The sequence below is a fragment of the Perca fluviatilis genome, chromosome 17, assembly GCF_010015445.1.
Source record: "Perca fluviatilis chromosome 17, GENO_Pfluv_1.0, whole genome shotgun sequence".
Lineage (NCBI taxonomy): Eukaryota > Metazoa > Chordata > Actinopteri > Perciformes > Percidae > Perca > Perca fluviatilis.
In genome coordinates, this window is record NC_053128.1 from 24324690 (window position 1) to 24348114 (window position 23425).

The window sequence follows — 23425 nt, forward strand, 5'->3', positions numbered from 1 at the left end:
TGTCAGTGTGGGATGACAGTCGGATTATGATCACCAAGTCACGCTGCAGAAAATGCCAACCATATTTATTCATTTATTCATGTATTCAGTTTAAGATTTGAATTATAATTAAATTAAGCAAATAAATCCGACAATAACTACTTCCAGTGCAGTCTGTTTTGCTTAGAGTTTATTATTACATTAATGACAGTATACTGAAGTAAGACAGAAATAGGATTAGGCCTAAAATCACTCACGAAAATTACACTTCATTTAAAAAAAAATAAAGTAGATTTGTGCGTATATTTCTCTCTCCTTTTTGCACATCTTCTCATAGTTTAAGAAAATAGTTGATAAGGGCTATTAAATGTCACTTTCAGATTGATATTTCTTGCAGTGCAATTTATAAATAAAACATGTATAGCCTACTTTACATCTCCAGCATTAGAGAGGAGCAGTTACAACTCTGGCACGCACAGGCGGCACCCGGCACCCGGCAGCAGCACGTGTTTTTACGCACAAGGTTAACCACAATGCGACGCATTTTAGTGCGTTTTTAAAGTGCAACTCTTCATATTAAATATCGCCGAATGCACCGCCTGTTAGAGAAGGCATCAACCAAACTTGCCCTGCTTGTAACCAGTCTTGCTGTGCCACACATGCACAATTACAAGTTCTCCTATAGTCTGAAGATGAATGTTTTTCTCCCCCACTTTTCGAGGCGAAATGAACGCCAATTACTACATAACAATTAAGGAGTTAATTGTATGCAGCCCATCTATCCGCATGTCATTTCAAAGTCTGACATTTAACTTTTATTTAAAAGAAAAAATGAGTTCTGAAAAATTACATTTACAGTAAGATTAAGGCTGTGTTGAACTGATGAGGATACATTGCTCGTCACACTAACTCCTCACATCTCTCATATTTGTCCTTATTCGCCCCCAGGACAATCAGAGGAGCTGGCCAGTGCAAAACGTCAAATGGATATACATGAAGACGCAGTAACTTCTCCTTCATCCTCCACGACCAGCTCTACTTTTTCCCTGCAGGACACCGCTCTCTGAGAAATGACCCCGCGTTAACATCTCCCACCCAACCCCCTGCAACACTATGGTTAAAGTGTATGCTGAGATTAATCTCTGTAACATTATCCGCCTCTCCACCCACCGCGCATCTTCCTCAGGAAGTCAGCCGTCAACACAAGAAAGTGCCCCTCTTTCGGCTGTGTGGGGACCGTCAACATCTGTGAAAAGACACTGAGCGAAAGTTACAGCCGATACACCCTGTCATTTAGGGATTTTCTAAGCCTGGGGGCGAGTTGTGTCAATTTACCTGCACCTCTCCTTTCACAGTACAGCAGTATGGCGCTAGGGATGTTCACTATTTCCTTATGATCACCGCTCCATGCGCCTCACCTCTCCTCTGAGCTCCGTGGCCCCCCTCACCCTGTACCGGACCCCGCTCCAAACACCCCCCAGCCTGCCATGCTCCTCCAGGCCGTGTTTCTGCTGCTGCTGCGCTGCTTGGCCTCCACGCTGGGCCAGTACGAACTGTGCAAGTCCCTGGTGAGCACGGATGAGGGCTCGGTGTGGGAGCAGTACGCGTGTCAGCCGAAAAGCACGTCCATGAAAGACTACATGCGGATCAAGGTGGATCCGCCCGGAATCACTTGTGGAAACCCGCCCGAGAGGTTCTGCACTCTGGTGAGTTGAAGTCGGGACTTGTACAGCATATTTTACACCTTGATTAATCACTTTAAAAAGTATCAACTAATGTATATTTGAAAGAGTAGAGCGAACACCGTACAAACACGTGCTCCATACTTGCAGAACACCTTGGTTGGTCTTAATTAAAATATAGTTGTAAGTGTTAACAGTTGAAAACTATTATTTTGGAAATCAACAAAGTCACAGGGTCATGCAATTAAGCTGAATAGGGACAACAGTGAAAAGTAGTGACAGAAGAAAACAAGGTCGAATTAAAGTGAGAGCAGCTATAAAAGCTATAGGGACATAAAAAGGGATGACATAAGTGCAATGACTTGGCATGGCTCGACCTCCCTCAGAGAGGTCGGGAGGTGTTGTTTACATTAGTATGGACTTGGCAGCCCGGGATCCGGTTTGATTTGCTTCTAGAGGACCTCACATTTCCTCTGGTAAAATGAATATAGCGGGACCTTTTTAGTTCCAAGGACACTAAAGGGTGAGCTGCAGGAAAACTCATTAAAATGTCTGCACAGCAATATTTAACACACTTTAGCCTGCAGGCTAGTTCCCATCTCGGCTAATGTATGGGTAATAATTTGAAATAAGGGTTATAAAATCATTGTAATCCTAAGAAGACTGCGATTAAACTTTCCAACTGCCTTTTTAAAGGAATGTTTGATGTTTGACTCACAAGATTTGACTCACTGTGTGTGTGTGAGACTGCAAGTTCATCCTCTTAATAATCGCCCCGCTGCCACTGACTGTCCACTCACTGAGTTGGCCATATTGAAGGTGGCAGACCTGTCTCAACAGCCATGAGTCAAGATCTCACAACAAGTGTTTCTGGAGAGTGTTTAAGCCCGTCTGCATCACATTACACAATCATGTCATTCCCGGTAATTAGGTGTTTGTATTCTATGTAACTGGAGATTTGTTACCTGAAGACAGATTTTACAAACAACCCTCCCCCCCTTCCTTTCAGACTGACAACAGTACTTTTGGTCATTTGACAGGAGCAGGAAAGGATATTGTGCTCATTGGATACCTAATGGTTAATGATTTGTTTAATGTAGAAGGAGCGGAAACCACTGTCGTCTTGAGTAAGCCTCTCAGATGACTTTCTCTTGAGACAGGAGACGGACAGAGGCAAGGGGGAGACGTGAAGAGCGATGCTCGCTGCCATAACGTATTGACGTCTGCCCCCTAATGGCCCTGGCCTGGAAACTTCTATAACTATGTTTCTGAGTGAGCAATGATGAAATATTGATGGGTTCCTTAATGGGCTTCCTTACAAGGGTTGGCCAGCATTGCTCCATCCCAAGGATCCAGAGTGCGCTACTAGGCCGATGAGAGAGAAAGAAAGAGAGGGACAGAGGGCAGTACAGGAAGGAATCTGGTCTTAGTCAGCACTTTTACATCGGATGGGGATTTTATAGTAGAAAGTTCTGGTTCATCTCAAGTCATCTGTGGCTGTAGGGATAGAACCAGGCCCCCTAGTGCACTAGCTGGGGATTAAGAGAGTTAGGAGGCTGTGAGATGAAAGTTTACTTTAGAAGTGAGGGATGTCAGACCCAAATTCCTACATAATGAAAGAGCAGATACGGATTTAATATTATCACTAGATAATTATTTGACTTTTTGATGATATATGTCTATTTAGCTTTTCTGGCATGTAATAATGCATATTTTTTCCATTTATCAAAAAAAAAAAAAAAAATCTCTGCATTTTGGGTTGAGAATCACTACATAGTATCTACTTCTAACAGAGGATGCACTCCAGCAGGGAATCCAAGCCATTACACCTCAGTCTTTCTTTTGGACCCACCAATGGCATATTAGTTGAGGGTTATTGGTATACAGATCATTTATTTTCAGGCAAGCAGCATTTTTTTCTCTTCCTCTTGCCCCCGGATTTGGCAGCTTTACAGAAAAGCCAGTTTCTTATCTAATTGGTGTACATTTACATTCACTCATTCAGCAATCCCACAAGTCAAGGGAAAGTCGGGGCACTGGGAAAAAAAAGACTGCATCACCCATTGCGCAGAGCTGCTCATCCTTAATAAGACTTGAGATATACTGCGGAAGATGCAAAATACCCCCCCCCCCCTTCCTAAAAAGTAAGGAGTGTTCACTTTTGGGGGTTTTGATGTTAAGACATACTGTAGCTTTCCCTGCTTTCACAGGTTTACAGTAGCTTTTGGTCCCTCCATCTCCATAGGGATGCATTTTTCCACTCTATTTATCTCTCTTGTTCCCTGGGAATGCAGCATCCTTCCTCCTCAGCCAAAAAGGCCAGCATGTTGGCTTCTTTCAACATGACGGGCTTCCAGCACTTTGACAAAGATGCTACTGTCACTAGTGCAATGTACACTTTCTTTGTAGTTTCTCTGTATGATATAGCTACGATAGAGTCTTAGCTTGCAGTTGAGGATGATGAAGTAAGTAGATTTTAGAGGGGTGAGGCAGTGTGTTGCAGAGGGGGATATCTAATGATGAGGGAGAGGGAAGATCCAAGCTTAGCTAGGCAGAAAGATGAAATCCGACCACAGTTCCACAGTAGTACACACATAGTGTCGATATAAAAATGCTGCATTCAAAAAGGTCTCGGTGTGCTGTTCTTTGTTATTTTGCTTTTCGGTTTTGAACCAAAACCTTCAATCAACCATCTCCCTTGAGTCCCGAGAGCAGAGAGCAGCCGAATGCAAATGGGATGCATGCATGTGTACAGGAATGTACATGTACACGGTGCTGTGACACCAGCAGGGATGTGTGAAATGTGCACGAGTTGGCCGACAGCGCACGCTAGTATGTCTAAGAAAGACAAAAAAAGAACACGCCTTCCTGTTCCACAACACATTCGCCCGTTTTAGAAGGTAGAAATCAGCCAGCTCTAAAAATAGACATGAGAAGAGAGCGAAGCCGCGCAGCAGCGGAAGAGGAGCATGCAGGAAGGGGAGGAAGATGGCAGCTGGTAGCGTGGATCAGTGCTTCCCAGACTGGGCCTATGGCCATACTGCATACTCCCTGCCCAGTGTAGACCTGCCAGGCCCGAGTGGCCTGCCCTGCCCAGCAGTGGGCCATTGAGGCCATGCAAATGGGCCACGCAAACCCAGCAATGGACCATCCCCGATGCACCTCCCTGCGGTTAAAGCTAGCCCAGGTGGCCAGCGTCCTAATAATACACCCTCAGAACGGAATTTGGGCGCAGCATGAGCAGGTTTGACAGTGCAGGGCATAATTAACCATGGGAAACAGAGAGAAAGAAACAGACCGCGAAACAGAGCGACAAAGAGAGTGACTGTACGAACAAGGGAAGTGGGGGAGGGTGTAATGGCATGGCTTGCTTCCCCATTAGGACACAGTTAAAAGTGATCAAAGAGTGTTTAGATGTGTTGGCAGAACGGGAGGATAGTTATAAGTGAGATTTATCCCTGACTGAGGTGATACTAAGAGGGATTGGCCGCAGAGGCTTAGACAGCCGGAGGTGAACGTAGCAAAGTGCCTAGTCTCGCCCATCAGGATGTCAGGACTGATGGCTGTCTGGAGAGGAGAAACCATAAGTATGAAAGCTACAGAGCTGGTGTTTCTGTGTGAGATAGACTGGCCACAATATTTGAGCGATAATTCAAAGGGAAATTTGCACCTGGTTGTTATAAGTAATTAAGTAAAGTTTATTTCTAGAGCACATTTAAAAACGCATCTTAAGCTGATCAAAGTTGAAATGTAAAAATAAAAAGTAGAGACAAAACACACAAAAAAGCATCCCACCAACAACAACAAGCAGCAATTTAAACAGAAATATAGACATAACAGAATGAGCGATTAGTGTGTTAAAAAGGCCAGAGAGTAAAAATGTATCTTTAGCTAAAGGTGTGTCATGGAGCAGCAACGGCAAAGGCTCTGTCACCTTTTAGTTTGAGTTGAGATCGGGGGACACAGAGGAGAGATTTGTCCTCAGATCTAAGAGACCTCGGGGCTGAGTGCCTTTGAATAAGATCTGTGATATAACATGGTGCTTGACCATTAAGAGCCTTGAAGGCAATCAACAGGGTCTTAAACTGGATTCTAAAGTTGATGGGTAGCCAGTGATTAGCATATATTTGTGTCCCTTATGGTCCCTTATGATTATTGTTCACGATAAAATTTTACTTTCCACCTCAACTGACTGAGTTTTGTGAAATACAGACAAGTGCAAGGAAGCGCGAGCCTCCTTGCTTTCCAACAAAACTTCAATGCAACAGAATCTATCTAAAAAATACAGACACAGAAAAAAAAAACTCCCCTGGACATTCTGTTGAATGTTTGGAAAGCTGTAGACTCACACTCTCCGCTACTGTTAAGATTGTTGTTTCCGTAGTCCTCGTTCCCAGAATTTCCACAGGTAAAATGATGGACTATAACTAATACAGTCTTTATCTTGGTGAGGAGCAGGAGTCTCTCAGGAGATACTTTCTGTGTTTACTCTCAGTCAGACTCAAAGACAAGTTTCTGAGATGATTTCCCTAACACAGCAATTAAAGGGGAAGTACACTGATTTTACACATCAAAGTGTGTTTACAGGTCTTAGGGAATACTACTGCATATGTGAAAAAGTTGTGTAAAGCCTAAAAAAAAACAATCTGGGTGTGGAGTAAGGCTGCACAATATATATATATATATATATATATATATATATATATTTTTTTTTAAATCGTGATCACAATATCAACTGGCGCAATATACATATTGCGAAAGACTGCGACATATCGCGAAAGACACTTTTATAGTGGTGCCTTTTATATTCAAATCAATGTTCAATTTGTTTAATAAAAGAATGTTATGTAATGATTTCCTTTCATTTGTTTTGAATTCAACAAGCAATACGGTGTATTTTAGCAGAATACTAAAAGTAGCAGAAATGCAGAACTGAGTAAACTTTAATATCTGTTTATTTTTTGCAAGTAATATCGTTATCGCAATATTCAACAATGTCATCGCATATCGCATATTTTTCTTGTATTGTGCAGCCCTAGTGTGGCGTTAGAAAAAAAGTGAGGTTACCAGACCTTTGTAGCCCACTCCTCACACCAACAGCTCTAATTTAACTGTAGGTGCTCACGTTGCATTGTGGGTAATGTAGGCGCTAAGTTTCGACAAAGAATAAGAATGCGTGGAGTAAAATATCTCTGGTTCTGCTGCTTGATTTTTTAATTCCTTCAAAAAAAATAAAAATAACTGTCGGACACGAGTACAACCATGTTACAGGAGTTCAATGCTAAATCAGTAGAGTACTCTTTATGAAACACAGAAAATATAATATAAAGATCTCTGTTGCACAATCCACGTCATTTGTCTCAAAGCTTAAAATCCTTTTCCAGCCTGTCTGCCTCCCTTTATCTACATCTCCTCCTTTGTGATTGGTTTAAATTTAATAACAGACATCAGTAAAACATAATAGCTTTTACGTGAATTCACCTCATCAGTGCACTCAATGACAAAAAGCAACTCATATTTTGTTCTTTCAGTGCACTGTATCTACTGTAAGCATTACCTGAATACTAAGATAAGTTCCTAACATAACTTCTCCGACTGTAGAGCAGCATGGTGTCCCTGCTCTGTCCTTCTCTCCTCCCACAGCACAGTCACACATGCCTACAATAAACATTGACTCCTGCTTGCATGCAGTCGCACACACACACACACACACACACACACAGACATAAACAACAACCACCCACGCAAACACACACACCTAAGACACATTTACACTTCCCGACTGCTGTTTTGTGAGACATTTTACAGCGAGTGAATAATCACAGCTTTTTAGGTAATCAAACTAAAAGGATTTGTAATTCTATACATGCTCTTCACTTATATACATACAGTACATACTCCTGTATGGACACATTTTTCAGGCAACACACACACACACACACACACACACACACACACACACACACACACACACACACACACACACACACACACACACACACACACACACACCATCTTCACTCAGGGTAACAAGAACCAGTATGATGGAAAAACCTCCAACAGAATAAAAGATTAACGTTATAAGTGAAAAAGCAATATCCCTTTCTCTTCCCCTCTGTGGCCTTTTTAATAGGAGGGTCATTTCATTCGATGTTTCTCGAAAACAAAATAAATTGTGTTCTCTGAGTGTGTGTCCCTACCTTTATTCCCCCTGCTAGCAATATAACTTAGAAACTTCTATAAGTGGAGGAAGAAATAAAAACATGAGGAGAGAGAGGGCAAGGAGTTACTTTTTTTTTGGGGGGGGGGCAGAAATGGACATTTAAGTGAGGGGAGAGAGGGGGAAGGGCATTCGGCGCCACACATTTCATCATGCTTTATTTCCGTTTTGTTTTTTTGTCAAATGATCAGAGAGCTCACTCACAATCAGTCCTCATAGCCCTACAACTTTAGCACTTGAGGAGTTATAACTGACTGTTTATAATCACATTGTTATCCCGCAAGTGAAAACAAGACAGTCACTCGTTGCAGAGGCATCGTGGTGGCTGTTGTCGTGGAGACAGGATCCCAGCGAGGATAATTGCTGGAGGGGCTTAGCAGTGCGGGCCACCTGCCGCAGCAGTTGGCAGGGATCTGAGTGTGTATATGCATGTGTGTGTGTGTGTGTGTGTGTGTGTGTGTGTGTGTGTGTGTGTGTGTGTGTGTGTGTGTGTGTGTGAGAGAGAGAGTGGTGTTTTCGGGTGTTTGTATCCTGGCATAGATGTAGTGGGCCAGGGCAGAGTAGTAGCAGGAGGCAGAGTGGGATAAGGAAGACAGGGCACACAAAGGGCTTAAACATAACCTAGCGCGTAAGCCTCTCGTGGGGGATAAAAAATCTTCCAGCCTATATTACAGTATGTATCACCTCTGCTCTAGCTAATCCTAATGGGCTCGGAGAGGTCAGAGCAGACTGATGAACAGCAACATGCAGCTTTTTGACCCAACGCTCAACGCCAACAGAAGACACAACAAGACCTAAAAAAGAAACATTGCACTGATCTTTGCTCCTAGTTTGTGGATTTGCCTGCACACAAACACAAACGGAAACGCCGTCACAAACACAATTCAGCAGCTAACCTGTATGGAGGCTGTGTTGTATCTAGGACAGTGTGACAGTGCGATCATTTTCAATAGGATTTGTACTGTAGGTCGAGGGTCATCCCAGGAACAACAGCCTACTAATCCAGTCCCGTGTGTGTAAACGTGTGTCTGGAGGTCAGGGGATGCACTAATAATGGAGGGAACAGAAGCAGCGGGGCCGCTACAGTAGAGAGTACATTTCGATTAACAATAGCAAGTAAGAGTACCCTTCATCTAATTCTTATTACCTTTTCCGGTTGCGGTTGTTTATGAGCACTGTAGATTATCATCCTAAATGCGTTTGCGCCGACAGCGATTTCTATCTGAGTCAGTGCAAGGGAGATAATTGGGTTATCAGATAGAGGACAACGCTACTATGTCGTTCCAGTGAGGAGAGAGATAGATTATCTACGGGTTTCAGTATAGATACTGTTGTTTCACTGCTGTGTCTTCACATGCATTATGATCCTGTATAGTGTCTTTTGTGCCGTACAGCTTCCCTCAGCACCGGGCTCAGCGATTGCTTATGTTTGGAGTTTTCCCACTCTGCGTTGTCACCATAAATCAGATGATTTATAATCTTAGCCTTGCAGGATAGTAACTTTTGCTTTTGTTATTAGACCACTAGAGTGGGTTTGACTGACTGCTCACTTTCCCCTCGGTACAGTCCAATGGCTTTATTCAAAAGGCAGAACTGCTGCTTCTTTGCAATGGATGTGGAAAAAGTGAACGTCTGAAAAGAAGCGACGACACATGATCTGTGCTTGCACAGTACATCGATATTATGCTGTATTGCTTTCACGTTAGAGCTTACATCATACAGTAGAAAGTGCTGTTTAAAGTGATACTCCATCCACAGTCGTTTGAGTACTGAACAATCAGCCTTTGCAGGCTCACAAGGCTGCTGAAGAAAGTTTGGTCAGCTTGAATTGAACAAATTATAAATAAATTCACAACTTGCGTCTCAATCTTCACGCATGACTCTGTCAAACTCTTCCATGTACTACATCCATCAAGGATCCAACTACAAACTATTTACTGCCTTTAAAGCCTTCAGTGTTTGATTCTTCGAAAGATAGATTTTTGTCATTATGCAGTCTAATTCTACTGTGCTGAACTTAAAGCAGTTGAAGCATTGCATTCTATTTGTGTTACATCAATTTGTGTAATTCATGTGTCGGTGTAACTTCAGTAGCTTCAATCATACCTATAATTTGATAAATGCTTAAGTACAGTAGGTGAGTTAATGTCATGCCTCACTCTAATCAGAGTAAGGATGAATCCGCTTAAAACATTTGATTCTATATTTGATTATGATTTTCGCCCATTAAGACGTGTCTTTCTGTAAAAAAAAAAAAACATCTGTAAAGTTTAATGTTAGATATGGTTTAGAAATCTCTAGACATCAAGGAAAAGGCACATTAATCAAGTGTATTATCAGGGTCAGGGTCTGTATTTATATTGAACTACTAAATATCAAACTTGGGAATTGGGAGAAAGATAAAAGTGAATTTAGGAACTTTTAAATAATAGCTTTTCATCAAATGTCTTAGGACTTTAAAATGCTGTTAAATTGTTGAGAGCTCCAGAGGTCGCTTATATTGATTAGGACAGATGCTAAATGGCTGTATAACGGAGACACACATCTTCTACAAGCTATTTTGAAATTATTGTACTATATATATATATATATATATATATATATATATATATATATATATATATATATATATATATATATATATATATATATATATAACTGGTCATGTTGAATAATATGCAATGTAATTCAGAATTCACTTTTAAAAGGTGGTACACAAAATTTCTTTCCCACTCTTTGGCCAATTTCCCAGTATTTATTTCCTATTTATTGTTCTCTATTTATACATCATTAAAATATTAGATGTTGTTGTTTATTAGGGCTGGGCGATATGACGATATACTGTATATCGACAAAACGATATAAAAATGTCTACCGTATATATTTTTCTATATTTTTTCTTTTCAAATAAGTAAAATGTAAAGGGCAGACGTAAAGTAAATTCTCGTCTCTGATTGGCCGTTTGTGCTCTGTGCGTACATGTGATCAATTATGTGATGACTTGAGAGATGTTCTTAAAGCTATAGTGCATAGTTTCTGCCGCCCCCATGAGGAATTCTAAGTAATGACAACAACACTGTCGGCGCGTCCACATGATACAAGCCTTTAGTGACCCGACGACACAATTTTCTAAACATAGCCATACTGAGGAATACAGAGAGAGTTTGGTGGAGCTGATAGTCTTAATTAGCTTTGTAGCAACTCATTTGGTAATGGCTTGAATGTAACGGACGTTTATTAATATCAAAAAGTTACGCACTACTGTAAGGCTTTAAAGGTTACTATTACTCTTTGCTGTATGTAGGAGTGAGTCGCTTTAGAAATGTGTCCTTTTATTCACTATTTTATTCCTAGGTTGGCTGTTTCGAGCATTATTAAGTGTAATCTGTAAAAAAGCCCAATCGCTCAACAAAGTCAGTGACACACCAAACTGACTACAAGGTTAAAAACATTCATTGTAAAATTATTTGAATAGAGAAAAAGATTAAACTAGTCTGTAAACAGTATGAATTGCAAACAAGTTACCGTTATTCTTTTGTTTATCACATGTAGGTCAAATGTTAAGGCGGCAAATGTTTGACGTCACTGGGGCTTTGTCTGCTTTGCCTCTTACTACTATCTGTCATTTGTTCTTTGTCATATGTTTAAATAGCTAAACAAATTATTGAAGTAAATCTGCTTTATTCTGTAGTTGTTGGAAACACAATTGCTATTACTATACCTTACCAAACACAATTTCAAGATGAGCTGGTCACAGTCTTAGACACTACAATTAGAAGTTGTAATAACACCAGCAGAAAAAATAATAAAAGGAACCAAACAAAGAAGAAAGGGGAGGAGGCGGAGGTGGAAGAAAAAAGAAGGCTATTTTAAGACATACTCTGCACTCCATCAAGAGCGTGTTAAGAATGCAGTAACATTTAAGAAGACTATTGATATAATAAATAAAAAAAGTATAACATCAACTATAACATTTAATCAGTTAGTGTAAAACAGGAGACAAAGAGTTGAGTGGAAACTTCACAGGCATCAGCAGCTAATTATTAACCTAAATATGATGGATTGTATTTAAAGCAGAAATTTGTTTAGGATTTCTTTTTAAATTTTTAATTAAATAAATCAGTCAATACCACAACTGTGTAATGGCAATGATGAAAATGACAGTTTTGGGGCTTGGATTTTTCGAGCAACGCTACAAATGTGAAGTATAATGAAATAAGCCAGTGGCTGTGTGTGATAAAGTGAATATTTGGACAAATGATACAAATAATGGCCCATTTGATACAATTAACGACAAAAAAAATAACCCCTTATCAGTCTAATTAACACATCCTGGGGGCACGACAAGTCTTCTGAATGTGATACAATCTAAACAGCTGCGTTTTGCAAATTAATGACTGTGAGGATCTCTGGGATTTCTCTGTGTAAATATTTGACTTCTGTGGCGATGTGGATGTCAGACGACTGGCTTACAACAGTAAGCTCCATCAATTTTACTGAACTGAAATGTCTGCAAATGTCTCAATATGACGAACCAGCAACTGAGGAATTAGGGATTCTGGGGAAAGTTATCTCAGGGGAAGGATTTACAATTTCACAAAGTTTGGTGAAAACTCTAAATAAAGGTCATGGGAGGTACGGGACCTGACATTTTTTGTAACATGGAAATGTAGGAATCCGAATGAGCTGATAATAAATGTGTCTCTCAGTAGAAAAAGGACGATGAGAGGCCTGAGATCTCCGAACAGAGAGTGAAAGGCATTTCTTAGTGCAGGTAGAAAGAGGCTCTGTGTGAGGAGTGTGAGTAATCCCTTTGACTTCTCAGTTCTGTAGAGGGGCCGCGGCTTGAAAGTCTTGGCATCACTAGAAGAGGAGGATCAATTCTCTGGAGTTAAAAGTGCAGCAGCACTCTGCTGTCTATGCAAATACAATGATGATGCACAATCCTCTTGACCTTCACACTTCCTGTTGTGTTGTTTGGCAAATTTACTTTTAAGCTCTCTGTCCCTCAGTGCCTTGGCAAGGAGCTGAAGGCACTCCTCATTTAGATCACATGAGGGGAACATCTATACTTTACCTGGAAGATTGGAAGGAGAAATTGTAATTCCTTTGCTTAAGATACAGTACATTTCAGTTGCCTAAACTGTAGTCTATATCAACGACATTACACTTCCAGGATTGCGCTCGTTCTGCCGGAAATTCCACCGGATGTCACTCTTTTCGGATGTCCCGCTGCCTTCCACTTTCTTTGTGTTGTAATTTTAAACTCTGGTGGATTTCTGAGGACTGTGGTTAACTGCTCCTCAGATCTCTGCAGGGTAAATCCAGACAGCTAGCTAGACTATCTGTCCCATCTGTGTTTTCTGTTGTACGACTAAAGCAACCTTTGAACGTACACATGTTCCACCATCCCGGATTGCTGTGTGGACTTGCCAGACCCTCCTACGCAGTGCTGTGGAGGAGGGTCTGGCAATGTGAGACTACCTAAACTGCAAATAGAGCTAAACATTTTGCTGCAAGACATTTTGTTTTCTTATGAATTGAGACATTTTTTAGCTTCAATTACATTTAGAAAAAGTCTGTGTAAAACTGGATTACCAAATGGGCAAAGCAGGCAACTGCCTCAGGGACCCCAAAGGCTCCATGTTCACTATGTGGCAATTCATTTGTAGTAATTTGATTAATTGCAATTTTTCAGTGGGGAAGTATGCACCATCAAAGCACGTTATAAACTGAAATAATAAAAGCATGAACGCCCTTGTTATACCAGTTGATATACTGTATTTTGTTTATATAATACTGTTTGCTAAAATTACCACTAACAACCACAACAAGCAAAACTGTTGCCAGTTAATCTTCTGGCATTTGTTGGTTTCTGGGGTTCTGGGCAAAATATAATGAAACTGCCCTATGTAGTCTGCTGTGTGCTCTGTACCTGATGGGTACTTAAAGGCAACACGACACATACACAATGTACAAAGAGTGGGAAAGTTAGGAGTTGAGGCCCAAGGCTTAACTTTGCCCAAGGCACAGACTCCGTCACGGAGTCTGTGGCTTGTTTAGATGCTTGTTTATATATATATTTGACAAATAGACTAATTTGATATTTCAAAACGTTCAAATATTATTCTGTATATTATTTTATATACAGTATTCTTATCTAGATGCTGCTATCATTAGATTCATTCTCAAACCCTGACTGACGTATTACGGCTCTGTCTTCATCTCTCTTTTAGGAGAACCCATACCTGTGCAGTGACGAGTGTGATGCCTCGAACCCAGACTTGGCCCACCCTCCTCAGCTGATGCAGGACAAAGAACGCACAGGTCTCCTCACCTACTGGCAGACAGTGACATGGAGACGCCACCCAGAGCCCCTGCTGGCCAACATCACCATGTCCTGGAACAAGAGTCTGGAGCTCACAGACGACATCCTGATCACCTTTGAGTACGGCCGTCCTACTATCATGGTACTGGATAAGTCCATGGACCACGGACGCTCCTGGCAGCCCTACCAGTTCTACGCTGACGACTGCATGGACGCCTTCAAAATGCCACCCAAACGCGTGAGTGACCTCTCACCAGCCAACGTCACGCGGGTCATCTGCACCGAGCAGTACTCGCGCTGGGTCGGCTCCAAGAGCGACAAGAATGTGAAGTTCGAGGTGCGGGCGCGCTTTGCTGTGTTTGCAGGACCACGGCTACAGAACATGGACAACCTGTACACTCGCATGGAAAGTATGAAGGGACTGAGGGACTTCTTCACCTTCACCAACCTTAGGATGAGGCTTCTCAGGCCCGCTCTCGGAGGCACGTATGTCCAGAGAGACAACCTGCTCAAGTACTTCTATGCCATCTCCAACATCGAGGTACCTGCCAGGTGAGGGTCAACGTTGACTTGATGAGGGATGTATATGTACACTCCTTTTAAAATAATAACAGAATTAACTTGGAGCAAAATGATTCACTGCAATACGATCTCAAATAGGATTTTTGTTTTATTACCAAACATTTACAAAAGGAGCTAATGAGAGCTATTTTATTCCATTACATGAGAAGTATGTTGTGTGAAAATCTCGCTGCAGCTTTAAGGGTTTAGCAACCAAAGACAGTCTGACAGTATTAGAAATTTAGGACCAATTCTCCCAATGTTACTGCTGCTACGACCCACGTCTACAACCCAACCAATCAGAATACGGCAAGAAATGATTCAGAATACACTGGCTGGCAAACCATTATGTAAGTGCCCTTTTTAATAATGTTTACGAAAAACACACACGCACACACACACACGCACACACACACACGCACACGCACACGCGCACACACACACACACACACACACACACACGCACACGCACACGCACACGCACACACACACTATGACTAAAACAATAGAGCCATAACAAAAAAGAAGTCTGTGGGACTGTGGAAGCTACATTTTCAGAACATAAAAGCAGCGCAGATGGGTGCTCTCAAATACCTTTTTCTATTGACGTCGTAGCGCTACGATTCAGCACACATTAATTGCACATGCATCTAATGTGTGACATTGACATTGACATCCGATTGATATTATACAGTCAGACACAGACACATCTCGCACAGTGTGACAAAGTGTCAGTAAAGTAAAACGTTCCCCAACTTAAGCTTATTCTGGGGCAAAAGTTAAAGTGATTTCACAGGGAAGTAGATTCAGTTAAAACTATTTACAGTTTCCAAGTGTCTTTTCAGAGCTTTGAGAGGCACAAACAAAATTCCATTGTATTGGGTCAGCAGCAGAAATCTCACTAATGAATATATGAAAACATCAGCAGATGAAACTGAAACTATCTGTAGGCTAACAGTTAGTACCGCTAGGTATAAAAGGAGATTGTTTGTTGTTTAAACATCTGAAATAATGCCTATTTACACATAACATACAAAACATTACCAGTTTTATCACATTGCCCAGCATTATTCATGTGTTCATCTGCTGAAATTACACCAGCTAAAACAAATCGATAACAAAATATACATTTAGCAGATTTGAATCATAAAACAACCTGCATGTTGTTGAATGTCATGTAGAGAAAACCACCTGGTGATGAAGAAACCATCTGGTCTGACACTCAGGCACACACTCTCGCACACAGCCTCTCTGATCTGAGGGCGTTGAAAATGACCCTATCTCTCCCAACATGAATCCTGGTCTGCCTGTCACTGGTGAGGACAATGATTAATGACAGAAACATACGGCCTCTGTGGTCCAACGTAAACCGCCATCCACATTCTGCCAGCAGAGCCGGGAACCCTTACATGGCAACTTTGTGACAGTGAAGGATGCTCGGGCCGTCACCGCCTGCTTAGCATCAACAAGCCATCTCTCCTACCTTTCAGAATTATCATTCCAATCAATACGGGAGGCTGACATTTGAATGGTATTTAACATCCGCGTTGGGATGGCCTGGAATGGGAGGTTGTGAATTTTTGTGTGTGTGTTTGTGTGATAGGGGTGGTGGGTGAGAAGGGGAAAGTGAAAATGAGCAACCGTTTCAGACGGGCGTTGGCTGATGTTGGTGTATGTGCGTGTGGACTCAAGTTAGGGGGGTTGTTTGATGAAGTCCTGAGTGAATGCTGACACAGCACGCATGCACACACACACACACACACACACACACACACACACACACACACACACACACACACACACACACACAGCCCTCTGGCACTGCGGAAAGGGCCTGTAGGTATTGATCACAGCCACTTTTCAGGCTCAGCACAGCATGAGGGAGAGCTCGGCCCAATACCCTGGGGGTGAAACAGTCAATCACCACGCCAGAACCTCCACTACAACTAGCACATTTAATAATCAACCATGCCTGTTTTGAAAAATTTGTTTTTTGTATTTAGTAGTCCACAAGCGCACCACTTTACCATCCGTCTCGAATTCCCTGCTGCGCTGCTTCGCTTGAAACACCCCCCTACACTGTAAAAATATCTCTTCATATTTATACTTCCAGAAAACTTTCTTAATTTCTCTCCTCATCCAGAGAGCAGGGCTGATGGCAGCTGGAGATAGTGTCAGTATGTGCTGGATCTGGTAACAGAGGACCCAAATTTAGCCCTGTGGAGATGACTGAGGCCAGTCCGTCTTCCGCCCTGGCCACCCACACCTCCCGTAACATAATCACTAATCAATAAGTTATTCTGGGCAGCCAGCAGGAGTATTAGGTGATAGTGGTGGGGGGTCTTCAACAGTACAGTACAATCAAGAGTGTCTGATGCTTACGGCTGGGAAATTGATTTTGGGGAGCGAGACGATTAGTCAATGTTCCCTGGACAAAAGGCTAAGCTATTTCATCTCATCTCATCTGGCCTTAGTAACATACTGGGATTTCCAATGCTTAAAATTTGAATAATGAATATTCCACTCTGCTGGTGCTCCGGTGGGGACGGCGCACTGAAATAGGTTTTATATGATCAAGACCGAATGGCAGTGGACCGCAGGTCGCCACAGTAATGAGATACGCTTGTGTTATCGATGGAGAGAGGGTTGTAGTCACTTCCTGGCCGTATTGTATGTCCCCAAGCCTCTAGCTGTGGCTCTCTGGCTGATCCCAGTTAAAAGTAATTATTATTAGTTAACTCTTCTTAATGACCCGAGTTGAGCCTGGACGTAGGTAGCAAAACAAGCCCTTTTCCCATCAATCATGACAAAGTTATCTCTATGGGGCGTGTCTCTTTTATCTGACGCTGCATTGTCGGAGTGACTGACCTGGCTTTAAAAAGCTGGCGCAGGTATGCGGGAAGCCAGGTACTCGGAGCTAAATAGTGCTGCTTTATCAATAAATATGTAACCTGATAGGCTATTAAGTGCAAACGCAGGGAAGCTAGGTTTGATAGGAGGGAGGTTGTAAATTTAGATTGGTGGACGCGTTGAAAACACACAGCAAACTGGATCTTAAGCAAGTTGTGAGAGGGCAGCCAGAAGTGGAGCAAGGATTTTAAAAAGAGGAGGTCATACAGAGAGAAAGGAGGTAAAGTCAAATTAGAAAGAGTGGATAGAATATTATTATATGATTCAACATCACTCACTTTGTGTTGCAAAGTTCTCCCAAGGTTAACTGTAATGAGCTACAATACTGACTACAATTTAAACTCTAAGCCAAGGTGTTTTTGGTTTGAAAGCCTTGGGCTTCATGCTCATTTTACAGGGTATATTCAACCCATAGATGTGGCCATTTCCATATCACAGATGGGCCATGTGAAAGCCATCTCCAACCATCAAAAGATAGAGTAGCAAAGCCTCAACTCTATCATCATTTACATCAGTGAAATCTTATTCACCGGGAAGCTTTACTCATAAGCGGAGCTCTCAAATTCCCCCTCATTCATCGGTCCTCCGTCTCCCTATCCCTGTTCCCTCTGTCCCATTTGTCAGCCGCCCTGCTGGACTGTGGTGTGGACTATTGTAGCCTGAAGTCTGCATTATGGATTAGACGTGGGGTCATGGATTGGGCCTTTTTAATGAAATAAGCAGCAGGTCGTACGGTGGGTCTTTATAATGGAATAAAGGAAAGGCTGTAAGCTCAGGAAGAGCCAACTAAGTGGATTAGGGCCAAGACGGGGAGAAGGAGATGGAGCAGGATGAGGGGGAAGACAAAGTCTGCATCGTTTTTCTCTTCTGGCTGGTAATCGCTGCAGCATCAGGTCTTCTTCTTCCCGACTTCTCAATTTGATTTGATTGGCTGACGGGGGGGAAAGAATGACATTTAAGAGAAGCCAAGTATGCAGTCCGAGTGTCTCTTACTCCCCGACGTCAGTCGGCTGCGCAAGCAAAGCATACATTGTAGCACTGTTTGGGTTGATGTCACCACCACTGATGATTTTTCTATTGAAATTCACACTGACTAATAATTGTGCACACAGAAGTCATAGTATGTTAAATGTTATTAAATTATATTGAAAAAAATAACCCACTATTGGCATTTTAGGCAAACAATATTTTTCAAATATCATTGATGGTATTGAGGTTTTGAAAATTATCTTTTTCACTGGGCAAATGGTGAAGAAAGAGGAAACTTTTCTACCACCACTACGACCAAAGTGGTGGAACGACTGACAGACCGTCCATGGCACCCCTACAGCCGCTAGATTGGCTAAAAAGGTGGAAAGAGTATTAATAATATTACCATCACTATTACTACTACTAACAGCAGTACAAAACAATGCAGTAATTTAGTTCTGTGGTATTTAACCCCTAATTACATTTGATAGGTCAAGTCTTGTGTGAAGACTTAATTATTTTCCAGTCGTGAAAATTAGTTAAGAGCAGACGTGCCAGAAAACAAGCCGTATATATGCTAATGATATTCGGAGTGTTTTTACATGGCCATGTTGTTTCATGCCTGCTGGACTCATTTATCTGTCGTGTGTCTGTTTCTCCCAGTGCCATCCTGGCCCCCCCACTGACAGAGCTAATGTGCTGAGAGGTCTAAGCTCTCCATCTCCTCACAGACTGAAACAGACTGGCACAGAATACTTTACTGGTGTTCATTAACATGCTGCAAAGAGTAGAGAAAGGACAGTTAAAGCAGTTGTTTGCCACTTCTTTCATGTTTCTGTAGGTGTTCTTATTTGTCTGTAGTCATGTAATGAATATTATCAAAACAATGATTTATTTCTGCATTTAGCAAAAAGAAAAATTAAAGAAAAAAAAAATCAAAAGGTATGCAAACATTCAAGAAAATATTTCAGTAGGTCTCTGGAATTGTTCTGTTACGCATTTCGGTGCGATTTTTACATGCTTTTTACACCTGGTATTATGTGATCATGCTGTACTTGCTGTACACACATCTATCAGATTGGCTCTTTTTCATTACACTGCTCATGTTTGTTTTGTGGCTTGCTTATGTGTGCAGACTGTCTAGAAATCAGATCATAACATGAGCCTGAAAAGTCTGATACTTGATTTTTGGAATAGGACATCAAAGCCACCAGAAAAGATCAGGCCGCATTTGCACCCGATATTAACATTGGATCTGTATCTGGATACAGAATCTGGATTATGATTGACAGGGCTTTGCATTGAAATATTTTGCATTTGGTACGATATCTTTGGTTCGCTTGCATCAATTTTCAAGCCTTACTCTAAAAAAACTGACAATGAAGTTGAGTGCAATGCTAAATCAGTGGAGTACTCTTGTAACAGAACAGCGAGGAACAAAAGATAAAACAGACCAGTTAAAATATAAGGCTAAACACTCCACTGAGCAGCAACATTTTTAAATTGTAACAGCAACGTACTAATTTGAACATGGAAATCAGTAACCCTGATTTGTGAGAGATGTACTTATTACAGTCTGAATTGTGGCCTGTTACAAAGGCTTATTGTTGTACTACAAGCATGAATGTGGATGACAGGGCAGAGAGTGAGGAATCTCTGTGGCCTCGAGGCTTGTCCATCATCTCCACCGGAGAAGGAAGAACAGATGCTTCTCCTCCAGTCTCCCTCCAGTCTTTTTGTGTCTTGGTTATCCATGACTTTGACTTTGGAGACTGTCACCACTATTTTTGAATTACACCAAAGTTTCCTTTTGTGTCCTTTGCAGAGTGAAGGTGAGAGGATGGTAGGTATAAGCCTGGATCAGGGGGAGAGGGAGAGAAATAAAAGAGGGAGGCAGATGATGGATTAACTCCTAGTTTCATGGGACTAGCTGGGGTGTGTGATTTTGTGATGAATGATGTGAGGTGTGTTGCTCTGTAAATATTATTCTCCAGTTCACACGGGCACCACAGAGGTGGTTGAAAACTTTCCCATCTATTCTGTTTCATGAGGAAACCGCTTTATACTCGAATACTGCCACCTTTTCCCTCATGAATGAAATATACGATTCATGCTTGATGTGTGATGAGGTGTATGTTCTCGCTGAAGACAGGCAACTTTCATGCGTGGTCCCACCCACCCTGTTCAGACTCCTCCCCTCTTAGCTCCTCTTCCTCTCCCTCCGAGGCAGCAGAGGCTCAGAAACAGATCACTTTTTAAATCATTCATGAACACTCCCCAGAAAAGAAAGGCATGCAGAAAGCTGAGGGACCGCAATGAGGAATGTGTCATTGTTCCTCTCATATGCGATGATTTATGACGCAATGGTTCTAACTGATTTGATAATCACAGTTTATTTCCCCTCAGAAGGGAAGAAAGTTAAAGTCAGCGATTTCGCCTGTTTTCCTTTCATTCCCCGTCTTTTATTTAACAGATGAACGTCTTTTTTTTTCATCCCCTCCCTCTTCAATAGATTCTTATTTCTTTCTTCCTCCACCTTCCCACCCCTCCTCTTACTCATCCCATAAATATCCTTTTAAATTCACAAATACAATAAAGAATTCTCCCCACTAGCGCCTGCACTGTGCCTTACCCAGCATCTGGTGAGAGGGGAATCTCTTGATACCGCATGCGTGCTTTAAAGCTGAAAAGCATGCTGGGAATTGTAAGTGGGAGAACATGAGGTAGAGGGAGGGTGTCCTTGGAAAGACGGTTTGTTCTCAGTCAGCCACATTAATTAGCATAGCATTATTACAGGCATGGTGTGTTCAAAAACACACAGTCTTGACTGTCGCTGTCATTACAAGCATGTAGATGGGCACGGATAAACAACTCATCAATGTGAGAGATGGAAAATCAGTTTGTCAATGAGAAACAGATCAGCTCATACTGAGATCAGTCAGTTTTTGTTGTCAGAGACTTTCACTTTTACCACAGCGTTGTCCCATGGTGGGCAGTAGAGGGACGGGAGTCTGCAAGTTTTCAGTCCAGCTTAACAAGACAGCAGGTGAACATTGTTTAGTTTAGAAAAACTTTCAAGTAAGACACAAAATTGTTCTAACTACATAATGAGTTTGGAACAAACTCTCAAAAAATGAATAACTTAAAAGTAGACAACAACTTTCAAAAGGACTATATAGTTGATAATTATCACTTGTGGATTGACTGAAATGCGCTACGCTACTGTAATTGACAGTCTAAACTCAAGGAAGTCCAACAACTTGCTTGTTCCGGAGCTTTTGATTGTATCACAAGGTCTTCATCAGTGGGTGGAGTTTGCTCACTTCTTATTAAACCTCTCGATATTGCTGTCGTGAAAGTTGAGCTTCATCTGCTGATGAAGACTGCGTGTTGTAGTCGAAAACCCTGTAATAAGCGAGCAAGTGGAGCTTGGGTTGAGATTGTTTTGTTAGTTTCTGTTTTTACAAGCTCAAGAATGAAATGTCAGGGTTAAACTGTGATAATGAACCAGTATGATGATAATGATTAGTTTCTGTGGATCTACTTGCTGACAATTTTTCTCAATTAATCATTATTAACTCTTAATGCTAAGTTGCAAATAACCAATAAGTAATCATTACTTCCTCATTATGTACAATTAAGATGCTACTGTTGTGGCTAGGCATGGGCCAGTTACAGGTTTCAAGGTATACCGTGGTTGGAAAAAGTCAAGGTTTCAAAACCATAAGATGTTTTTTATGAGTGGTCAAAGACAGAAAGTGCAGACAGTTTAGTAATCTGTCTCCCTGCCAGTGTGCAGTGTGTTTAAAAAGAAAATACATTGTTTTGAATGAAAAAGAACAACAAGAAGCTGTAATTGCAATACCTCAATACCGTGATATTTTTGCAGAAGGTTATCATACCGTCAGAATCATACACCGGCCCATGCCTAGTTGTGGACCCCAGGAGACTGATCCAACACCATGACAGCCTTACATAAATTACTTTGTTACGTTATTGAATTTTGTTTTAATGAAGCAGCAATCTAATACTAAATCTCTAATAAAAAGTTTTTCCTCGATTAGATTTAAACCTTCCACAACAGAGTGTAGTTGGCAGGAAACTAAATGCTAAAATAAAAATGCTAAAATAAAAATGCTTTTTACGACAACCGTAAAAAGACGACTACTGCTTTGGATTGTATTTACAGCTGAAACGATTAAGTCATTTAATTCATTAGTCGACAGACTGTTGTTAATCATAATTTTTTCTGAGCAAAAACGCCAAACACGCTTGTACTGAGTGATACTTGTTCTATAAAATCCAACTCAAATCTGAAATAAAAATGCGTTCTTACTATTTAATCGGCGCTGTCTCACTGTCACATTGTCCGCTACGGAGCGCAGGAGGAGGAGACGGCCCGACTGCATGGAATACAGGATAGCATCAAATACCCTAGCATTAGATAACGGCAGAACACAGTGTAGCCTAAATAACTAAATATCGGTCTTTAATACTGTGCATATATCATCAAATGTCAAAGTCTGGAAATAATAACGTTAAGCTCTCGTGCCATCGTTACACTTAATGTCCTCGTTAACGGTCAGAACTTTAATACTGTTTGTGACAAAACCTGCATGAAGAAAAGTGTGTTTTCCTATTAGACTTTTGTCTTTAAATTATTTCTCTGGGTGGGGGATACCACTAGTTGATGCTGTGATTTTGGCAAGGTGTTAACAATCACAAATTGTTGTAAACATAAATTCTGCCGTGACCACGTGCGTAATGCTGCATGAT

General features: G+C 41.4%; 1 protein-coding gene across 1 annotated transcript in view; it reads left to right on the top strand.

Moving 5' to 3' along the window:
* Positions 1–23425, top strand: part of LOC120545253 (netrin-G2) — a 70600-nt gene that overhangs the window by 721 nt on the left and 46454 nt on the right. The window contains 3 exon segments of the mRNA XM_039779441.1: positions 928–1414; positions 1417–1685; positions 14118–14761. Of these exon segments, the coding sequence (XP_039635375.1) occupies positions 1387–1414; positions 1417–1685; positions 14118–14761 (941 nt within the window). The 5' untranslated portion in view covers positions 928–1386.